Source organism: Amblyomma mixtum, chromosome 7 (assembly GCF_055824585.1).
Source record: "Amblyomma mixtum isolate Tamu chromosome 7, ASM5582458v1, whole genome shotgun sequence".
NCBI classification, from domain to species: Eukaryota; Metazoa; Arthropoda; class Arachnida; order Ixodida; family Ixodidae; genus Amblyomma; species Amblyomma mixtum.
This window is the reverse complement of record NC_143018.1, coordinates 93295911-93320330: the sequence shown is the minus strand read 5'-3', so window position 1 is coordinate 93320330 and position 24420 is coordinate 93295911. Positions and strand designations below refer to the sequence as shown.

The 24420-nt window shown below is 45.3% G+C and overlaps 1 protein-coding gene across 1 annotated transcript in view; it reads right to left on the bottom strand.

Annotated features, from left to right (window-relative positions):
* Positions 1–844: 844 nt before the first annotated feature.
* The window catches only part of LOC149336871 (uncharacterized), a 47977-nt gene continuing 24401 nt past the window's right edge, over positions 845–24420 (bottom strand). The window contains exons 4-5 of the mRNA XM_089553627.1: positions 3751–3756; positions 845–1399 (exon numbers count right to left, since the gene is read on the bottom strand). Coding sequence (XP_089409753.1) covers positions 1051–1399; positions 3751–3756 — 355 coding nt within the window. The 3' untranslated portion in view covers positions 845–1050. The remainder of the gene's footprint in view (positions 1400–3750; positions 3757–24420) is intronic.

The following is a 24420-nucleotide window of genomic DNA, read 5'->3' as shown; positions in this document are numbered from 1 at the left end:
TGGAGACAACCATGCACATGCTCCGTCTACAAGAAGCAGGACAAGTAGCCATAAAGCCAGTGATCCCTGTCCTTCCAGACCCGAAAAAAAAGAAGACACCACTCAGGTGCTGTAAATGTAGGATTTTGCATGAAGCAAAGGCTCACAGATGCAAACAACACAAAACTGCCCATCAATAAATAAAATGTAAAATGGCTAAACAAAAACTCTTCAAAGATGCATAAAGAAAAATCTGTCAGCAAGTGCTGCAGCTTCATTTTCACCAGTAAAGTACAAAGCAGCAGATGATAGGAAACATTGAAGCATTCCCTCATTCCATGAGATGCAATGTATAGAGAGAGTGCAGTGTACAATTAATAATGAGAAGGCAGCGACCATCATGAATTTCCACCAAAATACCTGCAAATAAATACAATGTGTCATTTCAAGACAGGGATCACCTATCCAATTTATAAAACAGCCAAAAGAAATGTGCCACAGCCATATTTCCTGCAAAAATTGTAGTACGCTACAAAAACAAAGATGAACCCTTCTCCCATCTGATTTTAGAAAGGGAACCATTTTGAATGAAGCAAGCATTCCAAGAACGTACTGTGCACAGTCTGCCCAATTTTTCAGAAATGGTTTGTTACTACTCTTTCCCTTACAAGCAAACAAGAGGCAAAAAGAAAGCTGCTTGAGATAATTTGAAACCAAACAAAACATTAATACGCTGCAAACACATCTAATAGTGTTGTTCACATTTCAGGTGCAGAATAGCAAATTACTTTGCAGTCAGTTACCTTAAAATTTTGTAACCGCTCATACTTTCCTACAAATATTACAGCAAGTATCAGATAGTGTCAACATGATTAATGTCAAAATATCCTTCTGGATCATTTCAATCAAAACATCAGGACGAAATTGGCAGACTCTTACAACGCACAATGGCTCACAATAACTTCTCCAATAAATGCTCGCAGAACACGCTGTAACATATTTCAATAGCAGATGCCTTGAGATGAATACACTGTGCACCAACAGGACTTCAGGCACAGCCTCCACGAAAACTTACTTGCTAAAAAAAAAATACCACACATTTGCCGTCTTGTGAGATTGCACATGGTGACGTAGGCTCACTTTGCACGGAAAGACTTCGGGACATAGATGGCACTGGAACAGCTTCTCGCCTGTGTGGACGCGGAGGTGTTTTCTCAGGTGGCCCTTTTGTGTGAAGCATTTGCCACAGTGATCACAGTGGTACGGCTTATCACCTGTGTGGATGCGAAAATGCTCTGTCAGGTTGCTCTTGTCTGAGAAGCTCTTGCCACAGTGATTGCACTGGTGTGGCTTCTCGCCCGTATGGATACGGATGTGCCTCGCAAGGTTGTCTAAAGTAGTGAACGCCTTGCTGCAATGGCTGCACTGGTAAGGACGCATTCCAGTGTGGGTTCTCTGGTGTCTCTTGAGAAGATGGTTATGCACTGTAGCATAGCCACACTGGGGGCACAAAAAGCACTTTTCGCATCCTTGCGAATTTTGTTGTGGAGATGAGGTGCAGCTACTCTTAGCTGCGACCAAACATGCGCAAAGAAACAATGCATGAACTTTTTTAGATATAAAGGGTATGCCTCAATGCATTGATAACAGCTGGCCTATGTCGCTAGGTTAGTTAATGAATGGTGAGGTTGCTCAAACTCAAACTGACCAGATCTTGTCATGATCGAAGAACCAATCCTTGCTTAAGACCATGCATGCCTAAAATAAAAGCTGTTCTCTTTTAGACTAGACCCATATTTCATATCATGAGGACAGCTAATCACGAGCACATGACTCAAAAAACACTGTTGCTTTTGTAGCTGAGCTGAGCGGAGCATAAACTACAAACATTACATCCCATTGCATGACTTTATCTGTGTATGTCATGACTTGATACAAAGAGAGAAGCACACGTTTATCACTTGCTAGCTCACAGGCATTGACCTGCTCACCGTGCAAGGTTGCAGGGCAGCACTTCCCCTGAATCACCTCACAACAAACAAGAATCCGCAGAACACAACTGAACTTTCAGCTGCTGCTGTCATTCATGCACTCTGTGACACAGCTTTTCCAGCCATGTCAACACCGCACATGAAAAACAACAAACAAAAAAGGTGTGAGGCATAAATTAAAGTGAGAACTATAACAAAGCAGAAATGTGAGGCCTTGCAGATACGGAATAGTTTTAGCAGTCATAGCAATTGAAAACATGCATAGATGCCAACCACGTCAGTAACAACGGTATTACTATATTAATATAGTTACATAAGGTTTCATACACAATAATATATAACAGCAGGAGTTTCAGTGGCAGAGTTTAGCTTCCAAACGAATACCTAAAATAACGCAAAGTCACGGCATACATGAAGATACTAAACAGTGCAAGCCACACAGAGATTGACAAGGCCCTTTAGAGAGATCAGACACAATGATACCAACTATTATCTACAGTATAAGACCTCAAGCACAGCAAATAAAAAAAACAGACATAAGAAGAGCAGGAACTGAACACCACTATTCCACTGTCACCAGTCTAAAACCAATGCAATACTCGTTAAAATAAACACACCTTCTCCTGCCTTGTGCAACAGATTTAAAACCCAGAAACCTGGTTATTTAGCCACCTGGGAAGAATATGTGAGCATCCATGTTGTGCAAGCTTGATAAGTGCTTGGGAGGCACCGAGCACATTGATGTGTATTTTACAAACTCCATCAGCTGCCAAACCGTCTGCTGCCAGCATCATTTCCACAAAACATCATGTCAAGCATGTTACCTTTCTGAGTAGATTTACACCTTAGAGGGCATACTTCCTGGCTGGGAAAAGTAGAACTTTGATGAGACCAGCTAAGTCGTCATAAAATAATCATCAAAATAAATGACAAAATCTGGCATCGCCATTTCAAAAGCAAGAAGTAGTGTTTATCATGGTTCTAAATACAATAGTGAATGGTATATAGACAAGGAATGGTCACAGCATCAACTGCATATTCTGTTTACACATGAGTGCACACCCTCAGAAGAAGGATGGGCCCACATGATGTGCGACCTCTGCTGAAAGTTGTACTGAGAGAAACCTCAGCGCAGACACCTGCAATGGTAAGAGGCACTCTGCTAGAAGTCAAAACGTGAAAGTCGAACAGTGCAGACTTGTACCCCATCAGTTCAGAACAATTCAAGGCAAAAGAAATAACAAGTGAAGGTGAAAGCTTGTGCCTGAAGAAGACCAGCAGGTATTTTGGTCAAGTGCAGGTCCAGATGGGATAGAACAGTCGCGCTCGAAATGAGAAAAATGCAATGACAAAATTAGATTAACATTTTTCCCATATGCACCAACAAGCCCAAAAAGCCACGCAGACTGGATTGGCAAGGGTGTCCAGTGCAGATGTTTTTTGTTTTATGGCGCAAAATCAGCAAAGGCTATGATGCGCCAAACAGAGGGCTAGAATTAATGGAGATACCTATAGTTTGTTTAAAATACTGGTTTCTTTAGGAACTTGAAAATACTTGAAAAATCAACCAGTGCTCAATCGTCGAAAACCAGCATGGGGTGTAACAGGATGCATTCATTGTAAAATGTGAAATATTTCTTAGTTCTTCTAGCTTCTAGCACACATTTACAGAGGTTTGTCTTGTTTTGCCCGTAGGAAGTTGTGTGTCAGGTAAACTTCATACAATCTCTGTGCGGTATGTTCACTTGTTTTATTTGACCACTTAAGGCTTGTGCAGCACATGCATCTGCTATCTCATTACCTACAATATCAAAATGTCTAGGGACCCAGCAGAATTTAACAGTATGTTTTTGTTTTGTAACTTTAGCTCATCGTTCATAGTAAACAAATAGAAAAGCCAGCCAGACAAATATCCTCATTCCTTGTGTCAAAAGTTCTGATTTTCGGGCCCTCAGTACAAAGTAACAAAATTGGCTACTGGTGACCTCCTGCTCGAACTGCTCGACATAACTCAAATGTCAAAGCTTGCGAACTTTGAGACCTTCGTTGGTATTCCTCTCTCCGTCACACCACACAGATCATCGAACGCAGTATGCGGTGTCATATCAATGACTTTCTACACCTAACAGAGAAAGAGATGCTTGAAGGACTGTCTCCTCAGAATGTGGCTAATGTACACAGAATTACAATCTGCAAAGAAAACAAAGAACGAAACATTTGGTCCCGACCTTTGCCTCCTGCACCCTGCCCGAGTCAAGCGAGGTAGGGTACGCAAAAATCTCTGTTCGACCATATATACCTAACCCTAGACGCTGCTTCAAATGCCAGAGGTTTGCCCGCGGCTCCCAAAGCTGCCGCGGCCGTGATACCTGTGTTAAATGTGCCTCAAATGACCACCATTCCGACAATTGTGATGCTGCACTACGCTGTGCAAACTATGAAGGTGACCACACAACTCATTCAAGGTAATATCCTGCTTGGAAGAAAGAAAAGGAAACAATTACCTTAGAGACACAAGACAAGATAACAAAGAAGCAGGAAGGCATTACAGAATGACAGAGGGCACATACTCTTTCTCACCCCACACAAATTTTGCAGATGTGGTTTGCCTGTCTTTTAAGAGATTTTAAGTGGGATGTTCTAGACAACAATCACCTTTTTGCTGCGAAGATGACCTGCAGCTACTTTTAGCTGTGGCCGAACCTACACAATGAAAATGAGCTTGTTTTTTAATATATAAAGTGTGTGCCTCAATGCACTGACAATGGCTGGCCCAAGTGCGGAGATGACTAACTGAATGGTAAACATTCTCTAATTCAATCTGAGCACATGCAGCATATTTAAGTGAGACTCAGATTAAGACAACCTTGGTTCCACTCAGTGATGTGTTGTTTCTAAGGTGGCATACATTTTTTTGTTACTGATACAGCCAACAAAGTCCACCATCGCAGAATTTCTACCAGAGTGTACAATCGCAAGAAAAGCACCGAGAGCTTCTAAAAGTTGGAAGAAACAAAAAAGACCATCCAGTCACAGCAGCTTAACATAAGGATGGCCATTACAGGAAGTTTCTTTTGATACCAGTTTTTTCACATCAAGAAACTGGGAAAGGGAAAGTACTGCGCCATTTCCTCAAAAACCAATTTACTATTTTTTTTACACCACCACAATGGCTTTGTGTGGGTGTGAAGTGATATCGTTGATCTCCTTTCTGATGATTCTTGGAAAGTTGCTAACATCGAGCCGTGCATCGATGACTGCAAGTAGGCACAAGCTGTGCAGTGCCGGGGCCAAGTGCAATACGTGAAGATTCATAAGCCGCCCGGTCTGTCCATCCTCCTGGTTAAGTACCGGACCAAAGCCACCAAAGACACTCTTTCACCAGCAGCAGACCAGCCGTGGAAGCTCCTCGCCGATGGGCCTGAGCCACGTGTTGTGTACTCCTTTTTTACTTGAGGAAGGGAGAGTGCATCTCCCATGAATGGAATCGTTTATTCTAGCGTGTGTTTTTCGTCACCCGTGTGCTTTCCTTTACATTTTTCTGTGTGTTTCCTATGTCCGTGTCCACAACGGGGGGCCTTAGGGGACCGGCACAGTGCGGGGACAGTCCCTGTTTTCAGCACTGATGGCTAAACCGAGATCGGGTTTCGTCAGCAGTGCCTGTGAGGCGAGTTTGGGCACGAAACGGCCTGGTAAAGGAAAAACGGCCGGGCCCCCTCGGCAAGACAGTGGCCTCTTCGACGGCAAAAAAGAGACGTTTGTGTCGTGTTCCATCCGACCACTCTTTGTGTATTTGTACTGTAAAGTTAATACAGGTTTCCTTGCTTGTTTGTTAATGAATGTGCTCCTGTGTCTTCAACGTGTCTTCAATATTCACCGTCGCAAGATTCGAGTCTCACATTCCACAACACCAAGTGGCCTTACTACGATCCAGCACGACGTCTAGGGGTCCTACTTGTGCATGTCTGCAAAGTAACGGGCCTGCAGCGCACTGCACCCTCAGAAAATGTAAGGCTCTTCATTGTACACAAAGGCTGCACGCCCTTTCCGACCCACAGGGGGAGTGCCTTGTATTACGTGTGGGCGCACCCACGTCGAGGTGGTCGTTTCCATTTTGTACAACGAGTTGTCACAGAAGTCACCGCTGAAAGAAGGGCTTACCTGGACACCACCCCACACGTATATGCGGGTCCATATGGCAGTCGCGGTGTGAAAGGTACACCAAGACGGGACGTCTCCACTGGCGGGGACACGATGCCAATCCATGGTATCCAAGTCAACTACATGCAAATCTGACGAATGGTTCAAGAGCCTAAAGATATACAAGTGGTTACCTACCACACAAGCTGTGTTGCCGTAAAGCAATGCAGGAACCTCACTGGACACCTGCAGCCGGCTCCATTCCAAGGTGTTGGTGTTGACGCGGTAAATGGCGTTGCCCAGTGCCGAGGTGTACGGGCCGCCGTAAGCTACAACGGTGGAGCTAGAAATGCCAATTGGCTCGCCGTCGGGGAGTTGCATTTGCACTATATGCACGTCAATGGCATTCTGAAAGTTGAGTCCTGGCTGCGTGGGGGCTATCGAGATTATTTGTTGAAGAGTCAGAAAAAGTGTAGTGAAAAGTGTAGTGAAAAAGTGTAGTGATGCGTAGTGACATCAGCGTGTGCCATCATGACTCGAAATATTTTAACACATTCAAGCAAATTCCTCAAACTGGATGATATACAGAAAAGGAATGGTCACAGCATCAACTGCATCTTCTGTTTAAACATGAGTGCACTCACTCAGAAGAAGGATGGGCCCACATGATGTGCAGCCTCTGCTGAAAGTTGTACTGAGAGAAACCTCAGCGCAGACACCTGCAATGGTAAGAGGCACTCTGCTAGAAGTCAAAACGTGAAAGTCGAATAGTGCGGACTTGTGCCCCATCAGTTTAGAAAAATTCAAGGCAAAAGAAATAACAAGTGAAGGCGTAAGCTTGTGTCTGAAGAAGACCAGCAGGTATTTCGGTCAAGTGCAGGTCCAATGGGATTGAACAGTCTTGCTCGAAATGGGAAACGAAGTTACAGATAAAATTACAGATTAACATATCTCCCATATGCACCAACAAGCTCAAAAAGCCACGCAGATTGGATTGGCAAGCGTATCCAGTGCAGATGTTTTTTTGTGTTTCAAGACAACAAAAACTTCTTGTTGTTTCTTGTAATGTTCAACGGTTCTTTCAATGATGTTGTGGAGAGGGCTGTCTACTTTTTCAAGTCATATGTGTTGCCTTGTAACTGAATGACAACTAGTGTCCACCATGCCCATGGTTGACGATAAAGAGTTTGTGTTCACACATTTCAAACTTTGCTGGTACCGAGACCACGAAAATTCAACTTGCACGCTTAGTGTCATGCTGTTTGCTGCATAGGTACTGGTATAAAGAAATACCCAGTTATTCCAAATGGGTAACACATTTGGAGGGACTGACACACAGAAGAAAGAGTGTGTACAGAATATTTTATAATATGTGAGGACATTATGGTGTGCCCAAGCCTGCCCGATTTTTTAAAGGAAGTTTTAAAGAAGAAAAAGTCCTTTCAACTTTGTAAGTTGGTGTTTTCTTTTGTGGTTGGTGATCTTTTTCAGATGTTCCTGGGAGAGGGTGTGTGGGTCCCTGGCTGGATACCGGCCAGCTCGAATTTGGCAAATCAGGAAATCTGGAGGTTAGCGATGAGGCTTGAAGAGCAAAGCAAAGTATGGAAAGAAAATGCTATATGTAGTATCGCTCTCTGTCTGCAAACGCCTTACTGAGCTGTACTGCGTCAACTGCGCGCTCAGTCCCGACCTCTTTTCAACCTCCTCTGTACATCAATGCCTCTGCTCACCCGGCTAGAGTGGTCTCTCTTCGAAGAGCGCAGATTGCCAGAGTAATATTAAGAAACAGGATAACTGCAGCTGGCGCAGGGCAAGGGATAACTAGGTCAGCAGCAGAGGCTTTCTTCAGCAGTAGACATAGGCTGATGATAATCTGTAATTTTTTTGCAGTGAGAAGGTTTGAAAATATGTAGGGGAAGTTAATTTTTATACCTTGTATTGTTCATGGTTGTATATAGTGTCGTTGGATTAGCCTTAGAACTTTGTGCAAACTGTGACAATTGGATTGTTCGTAAGAAGCCAAAGTTTGGTGCAGTTACAGGATTTCTGTGTGAAATGCTTCGGCAATATTCCAGTTTCTCGACGACTTTAATTTACTTATCAAAAAAGATGGACACCAGGCGCTTAGGCAGGCATTCAAACTGTGCCAAGCTTAGTTCTCAGGCAGTCTTGGCATAAAAAGAAAAGACATGCTGCTGACAGTCTAAGGCATCACCCCTTTTCTGCGCCAGTTATTATCCGGATTTAAAAGAAAAACTCTCATATTTTGCGCTCTGTGCTCTGGAAGCCCACCAGGACGCATGGAGGTGCACGCAAGGCAGGCTTCCGAAAAGTGGCAAAACCACGTTGCCACGCGCGGCTTTGAAAGGCGAGTGAATGGTGTAAGAGAGTCAGTAATTCATTTATAAATTTGTTCCAGTAAGAAAAGTAGCCGTTTACCCGCTTGCTCGCACATGCGGCCGCTTTCCCGTACTAGCAGCTGCAAAAGAAAACTTTTAGTAACCTCTGGAGCGTGCACTGCATCAGAATCCGAAACCGTCGAACTGTTACCTGCTCTGTTTGCTGCTGCTTTTTCGGGCCGCATGCGAGGGCACTGTTTTATCACCTTGCATCTCTGTCGGCCTCTTAGTGATGGCTTTGTGACCGTACCCTTCCGCGTTTATTGCTTTGAGCTGAGCACGCGTTGTCATGCCGCCTCGTGGGAACCTAGACATAACGTGTGTTTGAGTCGGGCGCCAGAGGGAAAGTGGGAGGGAGGTATTTGTTGATATATATTTGTAGTCCACTTTCTATTGGCTAATGAGGCATGCGATTTGCAAGGTTGACATATCGTATATACAATGTGGGTTAAGAACTTTGTAGAGTTTCTTTGGACAAGTTCGGAAAATCTACGTGTAATCTGCACGCCCCTTTTTTGAAGCCTTAATTCAAGGGGAAAAAAAGGCGAAATTCACACAAGTAAATATCCTAAATCTCCTCAAATAAAAGGGAGTACCTTGCGAACCACACCCATTCTGCACTTAGCTTTTAGCTTTGTGTGTTTTTTGCTGCAGCCAGCAGAAATTGAAGCAAAAGCTATAGAAAACGAAGAGATTGTGAACAGGGCACCAACAAACTAGTGGCGATCCCATACATCCACAGTTTTCCGTAGTGTGTAAATGGCTGCCAGCAAGCCTGGCGCACTGGCAAGCTGAAAGGGCACCACATTTTATAAAAAAATATTGCATTATGGATGATGCAAGCTTGAAAGTAACAAGCCACTTAGTACAAACTGCTGCAATTAGCCACCTAAATTGTAAACTTGTTTTTCACTGCAGGGTCTAATGCCAATCACAGCTTGTGTACTCTACTGTGGCGAGTCCATTGAAGACGCAGACTACTTTTACCTCGTCGTGGAATGCAAGCACCTGTTTTCCACGTGCAATGCAGAGGAAGGACTAATTGTTTTGCTTGGAGCGTACTGGATTTTCAACTTGCGTTACTCAAGTGACGCATTTAACACGCTAGCTGTCTTGGAGCACCTGTACCTAAAGATGCACGTGACAAACCCCGAACAGTTGTCACGAAGTTTGTTTTTAAACAAATTTGTAACAAAGCGTTCAGTGGTAAATGCTGACTTCCAAGAAGCTTATTGCAAGAAACAGAAATCAAGTTCTACCTTCTTTGGCATCATCTAAGAGGGTCAGCCAACTCAGCTGTTTGGTGTTAATAAATTTTTGTCACTGAGACAAGGCATCTGTAGAACTCACACTTTTTATAGCTGTTTTCTAAACCCAGCACTACATCCATTTCTGCACAGTGGCTGAGCAACTTGGTATAAAGCGTAAGCAGAGTACTATCTCCAAGCATGCTTTTGGGGTGCAAGCTTGGAAAGTGTTTTACGTTTCTGTACAGGTATCAAAATTCATTCCATGTGGTTCTGTGAGAAACATTCTTCATATTCGCCCATTTTTACAATCCAGTAAGCAGGATGTTGCTGAAAGCCGACTTGGGAGTAAGGAGCGGAGGATGTCCGATTATGTTCTTGCCTGTGAAATGAAAGTAGGTTGCCGCATTTATTTTCCACCTATACGGTTCTGTTATGTGTGCTTTTGTTTTCATTTTTAACTTTGCAACACTTCACAGTTGCAATTTTTTCGTCGGCAGGACTCGTGGGCCAAAGTGTCACTGGCACTGCCTCTAAGAGGACGAAAGCTGATCCAAAGCCTCCGTTGGACTCAATGAACCTAAAAACCTTCAGTGATATGTGTGCAGCAGCATTGCTCTTGTATTCAAGAACTGCTGAACTGGATATACCATGCGTTCTCAACCTAGCTAGCATAGCTGCACTCGGAGCACAGGAACCTCTTTCTGCCTTTGGGCGATGTTTGCTGCGAATAAGAGCTGCAGCTACTCTTAGCTGTGGCCGAACCTGCACAATGAAAATGACCTTGTTTTTTTTAAGATACAAAATGTGTGCCTCAATGCATTGATAATGGCTGGCCCAAGTGCTGAGATGACTAACTGAATGGTAAACATTCGCTAATTCAATCTGAGCACATGCGGCATATTTAAGTGAGCCTCAGATTAAGACAACCTTGGTTCCACTCAGTCATATGTTTATAAGGTGGCATACATTTTTTTGTTACTGATACAGCCCCCAAAGTCCACCATCGGAGAAATTCTACCAGAGTGTAAAATCGCAAGAAAGGCACCAAGAGCTTCTAAAAGTTGGAAGAAACAAATATGATCATCCAGTCACAGCAGGTTAACATAAGAATGGCCATTAGAGAAAGTTTGCTTTCATACCAGTTTCTCCACATCAAGAAACTGGGAAAGGGAAAGTACTGCGCCATTTCCTCAAAAACCAATTTACTATTTTTTACACAACCACAATAGCTTTGTCAAAAGCACTTTGTTGGTTTGAGATGCAACACCTTCCCATCGACTACGGTGTGTGTGCAGCGATGTCATTGATCTCCTTTCTCATGATTCTTGGTACGCCGATGACGCCGATGACATCGCTATCCTACATTCTTGTGTCCACCAAGCCTTTTGGTTCTCGCACACCATTCCTGTGGACTGGGGAATCGTGCAGCATCGATGATACATTTCGTGAGAATTTCATTTAGTTCGTCTATGCTAAGTGTCTCAGCGAAAATGCCTTGTAAACTGGCTTTTTCGCTGAATAATGCCCAGTCAGCTAAATGGAGCTTCCATCGTCATGGTTTAGTTGGGAGGATGGCAGGTGAGGATGATAGGCTAATAAAAACTGGTAGGTGATCACTCCCATACGGGTTGTCTAAAACATCCCATTTAAAATCATGAAAAACAGATGGTGAACTAAAAGACAAGTCTAAACAGCTCATTCTTCCAGACGATGGGGAATAGTACCTGGCCTTTTCTGTATTTAAAAGACACATATTATTTGAGAGAATAACGAACAACGGGGCAAGCCCAGCCACGGGGAGCTCTGGCCTCGTGACGAACGAGGAAGACAACAGCGGCGGACGCCAACAGCCGGAGCAGCGCCGGACACAGCCAATGAGGTCGTGTAGAGGAACCGCAACCGGGGACCAAGCATCCCGGCGTCTACGCAGCACCTATCGTGAACCCCAGCGTGCCGAGGCCACATGTGAAAGTGGTGTCGTTGCCAAAGTTCAGCGTCGAAATGCTTCTACTCAGACTTGAATAAATCAAGCGAGACGGCTGTCTTTGCCGGCAAGTTTCCAGAATAAAATCTTCGATCATCTGACCCCTAGCGTCACAGCGTTCGCTGCCCCAAAAAGGGGAGTGAGCATTAAAATCCCCGACTACAAGATATGGTTCTGGCAGTTCATTGATGAGTTCCTGTAGGTCACGAACTGTTAATGTTATATGTGGAGGAAGATATACAGAACAGATAGTTATAGTTTTGTAGCTGACAATGCTGACCGCAACTGCCTCCAGTTTTGTTTTGAGTCTGATCTCTTGAGCAGGGACGCCGCGTTGAACGACAATCGCGACGCCTCCTGAGAGTCTATTTGCCTGCTCGCGATCTCGTCTAAATGTTTTATAATGTGTCAGGATATTCATGTGTTGTGGACCAAGATTTGTTTCCTGTAGACATAAAGCTACAGGCAACATTTGACGCTAAAATATCTGTTATATCATTTTAATTCCTCAAAAGTCCTCTACAGTTCCACTGAACCCGAAAAGCCATGTTTATGTTTGGGGTAGGAACAATAAAGGGTTTACTTATTTTCTGGGCCCGTTATGAGGGCCCTATCCTTCTTTCGCTCAAGGGAGCTGTTCCGCCACTGCAAAGCAGGTGGGCTTGAAGTGTCACTGACAGCAGGTGGCTCGACAGGGTACCAAGACAGGCAATCAGTGCCTTGATGGAGACGTCCAGACTTGTACACGACAGTGTACGAATACTCCTGAAGGCGTACCGCCCAACGGACAAGATCAATGGAAGAAAAGTATTGAGATCCGTGGAGGCAGAGAAGAAAATGGCTGAAAATCAGGGTGACCCCGAACAAGAAGTTGCAAATTTTTTTTACGAGTTTGCCCTTGATCTCAGAGAGAATAGAACCTATTCGACAACAAAGCCACATACTGTCGTGGATGCTAACCGTTGTGGAGACAACCCTGCACATGCTTTTTTTTACGAGTTTGCCCTTGCTCTCGAAGAGAATAGAACCTATTCGTGGATGCTCACAGTCGTGGAGACAACCATGCTCATGCTCCGTCTACAAACAGGACAACAGGATGTAGACATAAAGCCGGTGATTCCTGTCTTTTCAAACATGAAACAAGGAGAAAAACAAGACAGAAAGCGAGCGATTCCCGTCCTTCCAGACCCAAAACAACAAGACGAAGAAAGAAAAGAAGACAAGAGAGCCGTTTTGTATCTAAAAGGACACGAAATGTACCAATGTAAGCAATTAGCAAGCTTATTTATTGTGTAAAAGAGTTTCATATAGTACACTGTCACTGTTTGTGTATGTTATTTGAACCTACTGTTCAGTTATCCATGAATGAATAGTTTCAGGAAAAAGTAGATGCTTCAGTATACATCTCTATTTAGAGAGAGCAACATAATAAACAAAAAAATAAATTTCTGCGCATTTTTTTGTGTTTTAAGAAGTACAGGAATTGTATTTCTTTCATTTCAGGAAGTCGTAGTGACCAAATGGCATACCCACTCTGAGGTAAAGGTTCAGGCAGCTCGACTGTGCAGCCATCATGAAACGATACAGCACCATTGCTACCCACAACGCCAATCTCATCCAGTGTTTTTATGGAAAGAAAATGCTATATGTAGTATCGCTCTCTATCTGCGAACGCCTGACTGAGCTGTACTGCGTCAACTGCGCGCTCAGTCCCCGACCTCTTTTCAACCTCCTCTGTACATCAATGCCTCTGCTCACCCGGCTGGAGTGGTCTCTCTTCGAAGAGCGCAGATTGCCAGAGTAATATTAAGAAACAGGATAACTGCAGCTGGTGCAGGGCAAGGGATAACTAGGTCAGCAGCAGAGGCTTTCTTCAGCAGCAGACATAGGCTGATTATAATCTGTAGTTTTTGTGCAGTGAGAAGGTTTGAAAATATGTAGGGGAAGATAATTTTTATACCTTGTATTGTTCATGGTTGCATATAGTGTCGTTGGATTAGCCTCAGAACTTTGTGCAAACTGTGACAATTGGATTGTGCGTAAGATGCCAAAGTTTGGTGTAGTTACAGGATTTCTGTGTGAAATGCTTCGGCAATGTTCCAGATTCTCGACAACTTCAATTTCCTTATCAATAAAGATGGAGGCATGAGGCCATTGAGGCAAGCATTCAAACTGTGCTAAGCTTAGTTCTCAGGGGTAGTCTTGGCATAAAAAGAAAAGACAAGCTGCTGACAGTCTAAGGCATCAACCCTTTTCGGCGCCCCTTATTATCCGGATTTATAAAAAAAAACTCTCATATTTTGACCTCTGTGCTCTGGAAGCCCACCAGGATGCATGGAGGTGCACGCAAGGCAGGCTTCCGAAAAGTGGCAAAACCACGTTGCCACGCGCGGCTTTGAAAGGTGAGTGAGTGGTGTAAGAGAGTCAGTAATTCATTTATAAATTTGTTCCAGTAAGAAAAGTACCCATTTACCCGCTTGCTCGCACATGCGGCCGCTTTCCCGCACTAGCAGCTGCAAAAGAAAACTTTTAGTAACCTCTGGAGCGTGCATTGCGCCAGAATCCGAAACCGTCGAACTGTTACCTGCTCTGTTTGCTGCTGCTTTGTCGGGCCGCATGCGAGGGCACTGTTTTATCGCCTTGCATCTCTGTCTGCCTCTTAGTGATGGCTTTGTGACCGTACCCTTCCGCGTTTATTGCTTTGAGCTGCGCACGCGTCGTCATGCCGTCTCGTGGGAAACTAGACATAACGTGTGTTTGAGGCGGGCACCGGAGAGAGGTGGGAGGGAGGTATTTATTGATATATATTTGGAGTCCACTTTCTATTGGCTAATGAGGCACGCGATTTGCAAGGTTGACATATCGTATACAATGTGGGTTAAGAACTTAGTACAGTCTCTTTGGACAAGTTCGGAAAATCTACGTGTAATCGGCACGCCCCCTTTTTGAAGCCTTAATTTAAGGCAAAAAAGGGCGAAATTTACACAAGTAAATATCCTAAATTTCCTCAAATAAAAGGGAGTACCTTGTGAACCACACCCATTCTGCAGTTTGCTTTTAGCTTTGTGTGTTTCTTGCTGCAGCCAGCAGAAATTGAAGCAAAAGCTATAGAAAACGAAGAGAATGTGAACAGGGCACCAAAAAACTAGTGGCGATCCCATACATTCACAGTTTTCTGTAGTGCGTAAATGGCTGCCAGCAACGGGCACCACATTTTATCAAAAAATATTGCATTATGGATGATGCAAGCTTTAAAGTAACAAGCTACTTAGAACAAACTGCTGCAATTACCCACCTAAATTGTAAACTTCTTTTTCACTGCAGGGTCTAATGCCAATCACACCTTGTGTACTCTACTGTGGCGAGTCCATTGAAGACGCAGACTACTTTTACCTCGTCGTGGAACGCAAGCGCCCGTTTTCCACGTGCAATGCAGAAGGGGGACTAATTGTTTTGCTTGGAGCGTACTGGCTTTTCAACTTGCGTTATTCAAGTGACGCATTTAACACGGTAATTGTCTCGGAACGCCTCAGCCTAAAGACGAACGTGACAGCACCCCGAACAGTTGTCACGAAGTTTGTTTTTAAACAAATTTGTAACAAAGCGTTCAGTGGTCAATGCTGACTTCCAAGAAGCTTATTGCAAGAAACTGAAACCAAGTTGTAGCTTCTTTGGCATCATCTAAGAGGGTTAGCCAACTCAGCTGTTTGGTGTTAATGAATTTTTGTGAGCTCTACAGATGCCTTGTCTCAGTGACACTTTTTATAGCTGTTTTCTAAACCCAGCACTACATCCATTTCTGCACAGTGGCTGAGCAACTTGGTATAAAGCGTAAGCAGAGTAGTATCTCCAAGCATGCTTTTGGGGTGCAAGCTTGGAAAGTGTTTTACGTTTCTGTACACGTATCAAAATTCACTCCATGTGGTTCTGCGAGAACCATTCTTTATAATCACCCATTTTTACAATCCAGTAAGCAGGATCTAGCTGCAAGCCGACTTGGGAGTAAGGAGCGGAGGATGTCCGATTATGTTCTTGCCTGTGAAATGAAAGTAGGTTGCCGCATTTGCCACTTAAACAGTTCTGTAATATGTGCTTTTGTTTTCATTTTTAACTTTGCAACACTTCACAGTGGCAATTTTTTCGGCGGCAGGACTCGTGGGCCAAAGTGTCACTGGCACTGCCTCTAACAGGACGAAAGCTGATCCAACACCTCCGTTAGACTCAATGAAGCTCAAAACCTTCAGTGATATGTGTGCAGCAGCATTGCTCTTGTATTCAAGAACTGCTGAACTGGATATACCATGCGTTCTCAACCTAGCTAGCATAGCTGCACTCGGAGCACAGGAACCTCTTTTTGCCGTCGGGCGATGTTTGCTGCGAAGACGAGCTGCAGCTACTCTTAGCTGTGGCCGAACCTGCACAATGAAGATGAGCTTGTTTTTTAAGATATAAAGTGCGTGCCTAAATGCATTGACAATGGCTGGCCCAAGTGCGGAGATGAGTAACTGAATGGTAAACATTCTCTAATTCAATCTGAGCACAAGCGGCGTATTTAAGTGAGCCTAAGATTAAGACAACCTTGATTCCACTCAGTGATGTGTTGTTTGTAAGGTGGCATACATTTTTTTGTTACTGATACAGCCACCTAAGTCCACCATCGGAGAAATTCTACTAGAGAGTAAAATTGGAAGAAAGGCACTAAGAGCATCTAAAAGTTGGAAGAAACAAAAAAGATCATCCAGTCACACCAGGTTAACATAAGGATGGCCATTAGAGAAAGTTTGCTTTGATACCAGTTTCTTCACATCAAGAAACTGGGAAAGGGAAAGTACCGCGTCATTTCCTCAAAAACCAATTGAACATTTTTTTACACCACCACAATGGCTTTGTCAAAAGCAATTCTTTGGCGTCAGATGCAACACCTTCCTATCGACAACAGTGGGTGTGAAGTGATGTCGTTGATCTCCTTTCTGATGATTCTTGGAAAGTGCATCGATGACTGCAAGTAGGCACAAGCTCTGTAGTGTCGGCGCAAAGTGCAATACGTGAAGATTCATAAGCCGCCCAGTCTGTCCATCCTCCTGGTTAAGTACCGGACCAAAGCCACCAAAGACACCAAAGACAAACACTCTTTCACCAGCAGCAGACCAGCCGTGGAAGCTCCTTGCCGATAGGCCTGAGCCACGTGTTGTGCATTCCGTTTTTTTTTTCTTGAGGAAGGGAGAGTGCATCTCACACGAACGCCATTGTTTACTCAAGCCTGTGTTTTTCGTCGCCCCTGTGCCCTCCTTTACATTTGCCTGTGTGTGTTTCCTATGTACGTGTACGCGACAGGGCGCCACAGGGGACCGGAACAGTGCGGGGACTGTGGACACTCCGTTTTCTGCCCTGGTGGCTGGCCCGGGATCGGGCTTAGTCTGCAGTGCCTGTGAGGCGAGTTTGGGCACGAAACGGCCTGGTCAAGGAAAAACGGCCAGGCCCCCTCGCCAAGACAGTGGCCTCTTCAATGGGAAAAGATAAGTTTGTGTGGTGTTCAATCCGACCACTCTTTGTGTATCTGTACTGTAAAGTTAATACAGGTTTATTGCTTGTTTGTTAAAGAATGTGTCTGTGTGTCTTCACTGTCTTTTCAATATTCCCCATCGCAAGACTCCAGTCTTAAATCTTGCAACATCATGTGGCCTTACTACAATCCAGCACGACGTCTCGAGGTCATACTTGTGCATGTCTGCAAAGTAACGGGCCTGCAGTGCACTGCACCCTGAGAAAATGTAAAGCTCTTCATTGTACACAAAGCGTGCACACCCTCTCCGACCCACAGGAGGACTACTGTGTATTTGGGCGCACCCACTTCGAGGCAGTCGTTTCCATGTAGTACACTGAGTTGTCGCAGAAGCCACCGTCGAAAGGAGAGCTTACCTAGACACCGCCGCACAAATATATGCGGGTCCCAATGGCAGACATACTGTGGAAGGTACAATGATAAGGGACGTCTCTACTGGTGGAGACACGATGCCATTCATTGGTATCCAAGTCAAGGACCCGCAGATCTGACCATTGGTTCGAGACCCCAAAGATATATATATGAGGTTGCCTACCACACAAGGTGTGTTGCAAAAAGATATGTAGGCACCTCAGCAGACACCTGCAGCCGGCTCGATGCCAAGATGTTGGTGTTGAAGAGGTAAAGGACATTGCCTATCGCCGAGGTGTACGGGCCGCCCTACAGATACACGCAGTGGCCAGAAGCTACAACGGTGGAGCTAGAAATGTCAACCGGCTCGCCGTCGGCGAGTTCCGTTTGCACTATATGCCACCGACATGATGCAGTGTCGAAGATCAAAAAACAATATCCAATATATGCAAAAACAATATTGAATTAAACGGGATTCCGCATGACGTGGTCAGCTTGACAAACCAAGATTCTTTCTTATCTACTGTCATGTCTCTGTTATAGATGCAGTGTGTTTGTTCAAGCTCTTTTTAAGCATTTTTGTATTTTTGAGAAACCCAGAGTATTTGTTCTTGCTTCCGTGCTCGCTTTTTATTTTTTATTTTGTGTGTGTTTCCTTTGTTACATCGTGCTGCACAACGATGTATGCTTGTTCCACTCCTGCCTTGGCTACCAAATGGCAGCTGGAAGTATTGAATTAAAAAAATGAATACCTCAATGGCGTTCTGTAAGTTGCGAGTCCTGATGCGTGGGAGCTATCGAACGAGTAAACCTTGCCGTTGATGGAGACAACCTTTTCGTTAACGCGCTCTGCAACGCCGTGCAGCCGAAATGTCCACATCTTATCTTACACAGGCGGACAGCACGCTCAGAAAAGAGGGCAGGTCGTTCAAGCGATGGGAGCAGCGTCATGCAGAGTCTTCCTGAAGCAGCAAGACAATGGTAGGTGTCTGCAGCGCGTGCGAACACAGTGCTCGAAAGGTGACTATATGCGTCAGGTATGCAAACATCTTTGATATTTTATGGCGCGCAAATAGTTTAACATTCGAACAAGAAAACATAGTACTGCTCGCACCAAGGAAAAAAAGCGCGAAAAGACGTCACAATGTGCGCACAAAGTGCACAGGACAGGACAGAAAGGCCCTTCATCCATTACCCGTGCATTGCTGAGCAAAGTACTTTTTTCACACTGCTAACCACGATGCATGTCACAACATCTCAAGTTGCGAGACCAATAAACCTGATCACACTTCTGGCCAACAAGATGTGGGTGACACTCCTTCCAGTGATATTGGTCAACCAGCTCCTATTGCGGTGGATGAGGAAGGAGGCGACGACGATCTTACAGGCCAGAGTGGTGGGATCGATGACTCAGCGTCCGAAGGTACACACCTGACGAGAATGTTAGGGGCTATTTCGACAAAAGTTGAAGAGGACCACAACCAAAATAAGACATTATAAAAGCACAGGCTGTTTTGCTCATTCTGACCTAAGCTGTCTATGCAGGTCTCACCAGCACACAGGCGGAAGGCCTCTTGAAACTTGTAAATACACTTTGTGGACAAACATGGTCCCCGACACTGCACATCTGTTCCGAAAATTGTGGGAAAAGAAAATGGATTCACTTTGGGTAGATTTCTTTTGACATATGTTATTTGTGAGAATAACGAACAACGGGGCAAGCCCAGCCACGGGGAGCTCTGGCCTCGTGACGAACGAGGAAGACAACAGCGGCGGACGCCAACAGCCAGAGCAGCGCCGGACACAGCCAATGAGGTCGTGTAGAGGAACCGCGACCGGGGACCAAGCATCCCGCCGTCAAAGCAGCACCTATCGTGAACCCCAGCGTGCCGAGGCCACATGCGACCGTGGTGTCGTTGCCAAAGTTCAGCGTCGAAATGCTTCTACTCAGACTTGAATAAATCAAGCGAGACGGCTGTCTTTGCCGGCAAGTTTCCAGAATAAAATCTTCAATCATCTGACCCCTAGCGTCACAGCGTTCGCTGCCCCAAAAAGGGGAGTGAGGGATCATGTAAAAGCCCTTGTACATACTGTACATAAAAGTCATTTGACTCACCGTCGCCTCGACCGTTTCCTGGCTCGGACTCCCAGTCCCAACAGTGCCCGTGGTGTCGCAACTCACCATCGTCTGCATGAATCAGACGCCCCTGCGGGGTGCTGTGGCCCAAGGTTCGTTTCCTGCAGGCACACAGCTGTAGGTGCCATTGTTTTGAGCATAGCGGTTATGTCTGTGTAGTTTCTGTGCAGACCTCTACAGTTCCGTTGTATTAGATATGCCATTGTGGTAAGCTGGGGATTTGGGAAAGTTACTTATTTTCAGGAGCAGTGATTCGTGGTTTCCCTTTTTTCTCTAGGGAGTCTCGCCGCCGCTGCAGCGGTGGCGAACCAGGAGTTGAATCCGTCGCCATTCGTGGCGCCGGATTTCCGCGGAGACGCCGCAGATGTGTGAGTTCTAGGTGTCGGCGGACTTTCACTGACATCCATATTGTGGAGGATGCTTCTTGGTTGCGATGGCCCATGGCCTTCGCATTCGTCTTTTTCGCTGGCACCGCTAAACCAGGCCCTGCTCCAGCGGCAGAGTCTTTTGGGACAGCAGGCGCCTTCTTAGAGGGGTGGGGCGACAGGTCCAGTTCAGCAGAGCTGTTCTGGGTGTCTGTCGCCGAGGACGCCGCTGCTGAAAGTGGGGCCTGAGGGCCTCCGGTGAGGATCGCGTGGTCTTCTCGCGAAATTTTCAGCCCTGTGAACTGTACCACCGATTTCTGTGGTGGGGACTTGGTTGTCGACGCCAGGTCCACCGGATTGACCTGTGTGCCGACAGAAACCGAAGGCGGCGGCGGTCCCCGCGTCACCACTTCGGAGTATGTCCCTTTCTGTTGGAAAGAGACGCGTTTTTTTGCCTCAAGGTAGGATAGGTTTTCTGTGGTCTTCAAAGTTATGATTTGTTTTTCTGTTTTCCAGACTGGGCACGACCTGGAGTACGCGCTATGTGCGCCATTGCAGTTGATGCATTTTGGTGTACGTTCGCATCTTTCCTCTGTATGTGCGTCTTCTGCGCATGTGACACAAGTGGGTTTACACCGGCAAGCCAACATGCTGTGTCCAAAGCGCTGGCGTTTGAAACATCGTCTCGGATTCGGTATGTACGGGCGGACTTTACAATGGAGGTATGCGGCGTGGATAGAATGAGGCAGAGTAGTGCTATTGAAAGTTAGGACAATGTGTTTGGTCTTGATTTCAGCATTGTTTCTCCGGATGGTTATTCGTCGGGCTGCTATTACTCCTTGTTGAGCTAGTTCTTCCATTTCCGCATCGGTACTCTGTAGGAGTTCATATTCAGATATGACCCCCTTCGAGTGGTTCAGGGTGCGGTGCGGGGTTACCTGCACACTCACTTCTCCAAGATTCTGTAATGACATCAGTTTTGTGCTCTGTTCTTTTGTTTATTTCTACAAGGAGATCTGCGGTTCGCTGCTTTTTTGCTTTGTAGTCTTTGCCTACACAACTTTTTAGGGTGTTGGCGATGACAAATGCAGACAGGTTGGCTACCGGTACATCAGTGTTTGAGTGAAGCATAAAAAACTTCGCAAATGTTTCTGGCTTCTGTGGGCTCAGTTTCTTCACATCGGTGCGACCCCTTTTCGGGGGCCGATCAGATTTTTTTGCAGATTTTTCCATACAGCATGTACTGACTAAGGGTTCCTAATACTTTGTCGCCACTGATTCACCGTTATACACAGAGGAAGGTCCCGGGACTCCCCGCCTTGTAGACAGACGAAGAGTCCATCGGCCGAGGATTGACCACTTCGACCGCCACCGTTCATGGTTTCTTCCCTCCACCTCTCAACCTATCGCCACGGTACGGATGACAGCTTCGGTATGGGGGCTAAGTGTCCGTGGTGGCGCCAAGCACCAACACCTCGTTACACACAGTGCCCCTGTGGGTCATATCAAAAAGCATGTTATTGTAATTAACAATGTGCATCTTTTAATATATTGAGGAATTTGCTAAATAAGCAAAGTAACATACAGAGGTGTGCTTACTGCTAATCAGTTTTATTGCTTTTCAGCGCAATCAGGCCACATCTCATGTAAAACTACCCACCCCGTGGACTCAACAAGGCCTCTTACTAAGTGTGAAAAGTCTGAACAAAAGTGAAGTGTCTTTGGAATTCTTTTGTCAGCAAAGGTTTCTCAACACCTGATGGCCGAACATGCATCCAACACATAGAAGCAGCTCGGGACAAAGACAGAAGTTCTATCGCTCTGAAGGCAATGCCAAGTTTAACTAAAGCTCATATCAGGCCTAAATCATTTGAGAAAATGAAAGCTAATCTGGCATTTAAACTCACTGATGAGGTACTGAAGGGCGTTTTGTACAGAACTGATAGTGCAATGTAATAAGAGATCTTCCTAACGGAAAACCTGGTGCCGCGTCTAAACAGGATAATATCTCTAATGACCTCAAGGCATCCACGAGATAAGGGAGTCTTCACAAACTGTCACAAAGCCAAAACCAGGGCGAGGCATTCACATTCCGTAATGGAGTAGTTGCGCTCTGCACGTGACAGCAGGCGGCTAGCATACGCAACCATGCAGTGTGGGCCCCTGGAGCGTTGTGCCAGCACGGCTCCAATCCCGTAGCCCCAGGCGTCCATGCGGATTTCAGTAGGGGCCGTGGGATCAAAATGTGCCAGAATCTGGGATTAAGTCAGAAGGCGGACAAGCGTGGAAAACGCATTTTGTTGATCAGTGCCCCAGATAAAGTCTGTGTCAGTCTTCAGGAGGTCAGTGAGGGGACGAGCGATAAGGGCAAAATCTTGAATAAAACGGCGAAAGTAGGAATACAACCCAAGAAAACTTCACACGTTTCTGCAAATGTGGACGAGGAAAGTGCTGCACCGCTGCAATTTTAGCTGGATCAGGACGTACACTGGAGGCGTCGACGAGATGTCCAAGAATGGTAAGTTGCCAGAGGCCGAATTGGCATTTGGACGAGTTGAATTGATGCCCAGCTGTATGAAAGACACTCAGGATACTCCTGAGACATTCAAGGTGCGAGGGAAATGTGGGCAAAAAGACGAAGACAACAACATCGTCAAGGTAGCACATACACGTAACGTAGTCCACTTAAATCCGCGAAGGAGCGAGTCCATCATCCTTTCGAAAGTAGCAGGCGCATTACAAAGTCCGAACGGCATGACTTTCAACTGGTATAAGCAGTCAGGTGTGACAAAAGCTGTGCTTTCGCGGTCCTGCTCGTCAATGGCGATTTCCCAATAACAAGAACGAAGATCAATGGAAGAAAAGTATTGAGATCCGTGGAGGCAGAAAAGAAAATGGCCGAAAACCAGGGTGACCAGGAGCGAGAAGTTGCAAACTTTTTTTACGAGTTTGCCCTTGCTCTCGAAGAGAGAATAGAGCCTATTCGAGAACAAAGTCACATACTGTCGTGGATGCTGACAGTCATGGAGACAACCATGCACATGCTTTCTTTTACGAGTTCGCCCTTGCTCTTGAAAAGAGAATAGAGCCTATTCGAGAACAAAGTCACATACTGTCATGGAATCTGACCGTCATGGAGACAACCATGCACATGCTTTATTTTACGAGTTCGCCCTTGCTCTTGAAGAGAGAATAGAGCCTATTCGAGAACAAAGTCACATACTGTCGTGGATGCTGACCCTCATGGAGACAACCATGCACATGCTTTATTTTACGAGTTCGCACTTGCTCTTGAAGAGAGAATAGAGCCTATTCGAGAACAAAGTCAAAGACAACCATGCACATGCTTTATTTTACGAGTTCGCACTTGCTCTTGAAGAGAGAATAGAGCCTATGCGAGAACAGAGTAAAATACTGTCGTGGATGCTGACCGTCATGGAGACAACCATGCACACACTTTTTTTTATGAGTTCGCCCTTGCTCTTGAAGAGAGAATAGAGCCTATTCGAGAACAAAGTCACATACTGTCGTGGATGCTGACCGTCATGGAGACAACCATGCACATGCTTTATTTTACGAGTTCGCACTTGCTCTTGAAGAGAGAATAGAGCCTATTCGAGAACAAAGCCACATATTGTGGTAAATGCTGACCGTCATGGAGACAACCATGCACACGCTTTTTTTTTACGAGTTTGAACTTGCTCTTGAAGAGAGAATAGAGCCTATTCGAGAACAAAGTCAAATACTGTCGTGGATGCTGACCGTCATGGAGACAACCATGCACATGCTTTATTTTACGAGTTCGCACTTGCTCTTGAAGAGAGAATAGAGCCTATTCAAGAACAAAGTCAAGTACTGTCGTGGATGCTGACATGGAGACAACCGTGCACATGCTTTATTTTACGAGTTCGCCCTTGCTCTTGAAGAGAGAATAGAGCCTATACGAGAACAGAGTAGAATACTGTCGTGGATGCTGACCGTCATGGAGACAACCATGCACACGCTTTTTTTATGAGTTCGCCCTTGCTCTTGAAGAGAGAATAGAGCCTATACGAGAACAGAGTAGAATACTGTCGTGGATGCTGACCGTCATGGAGACAACCATGCACACGCTTTTTTTATGAGTTCGCCCTTGCTCTTGAAGAGAGAATAGAGCCTATTCGAGAACAAAGTCACATACTGTCGTGGATGCTGACCGTCATGGAGACAACCATGCACATGCTTTATTTTACGAGTTCGCACTTGCTCTTGAAGAGAGAAT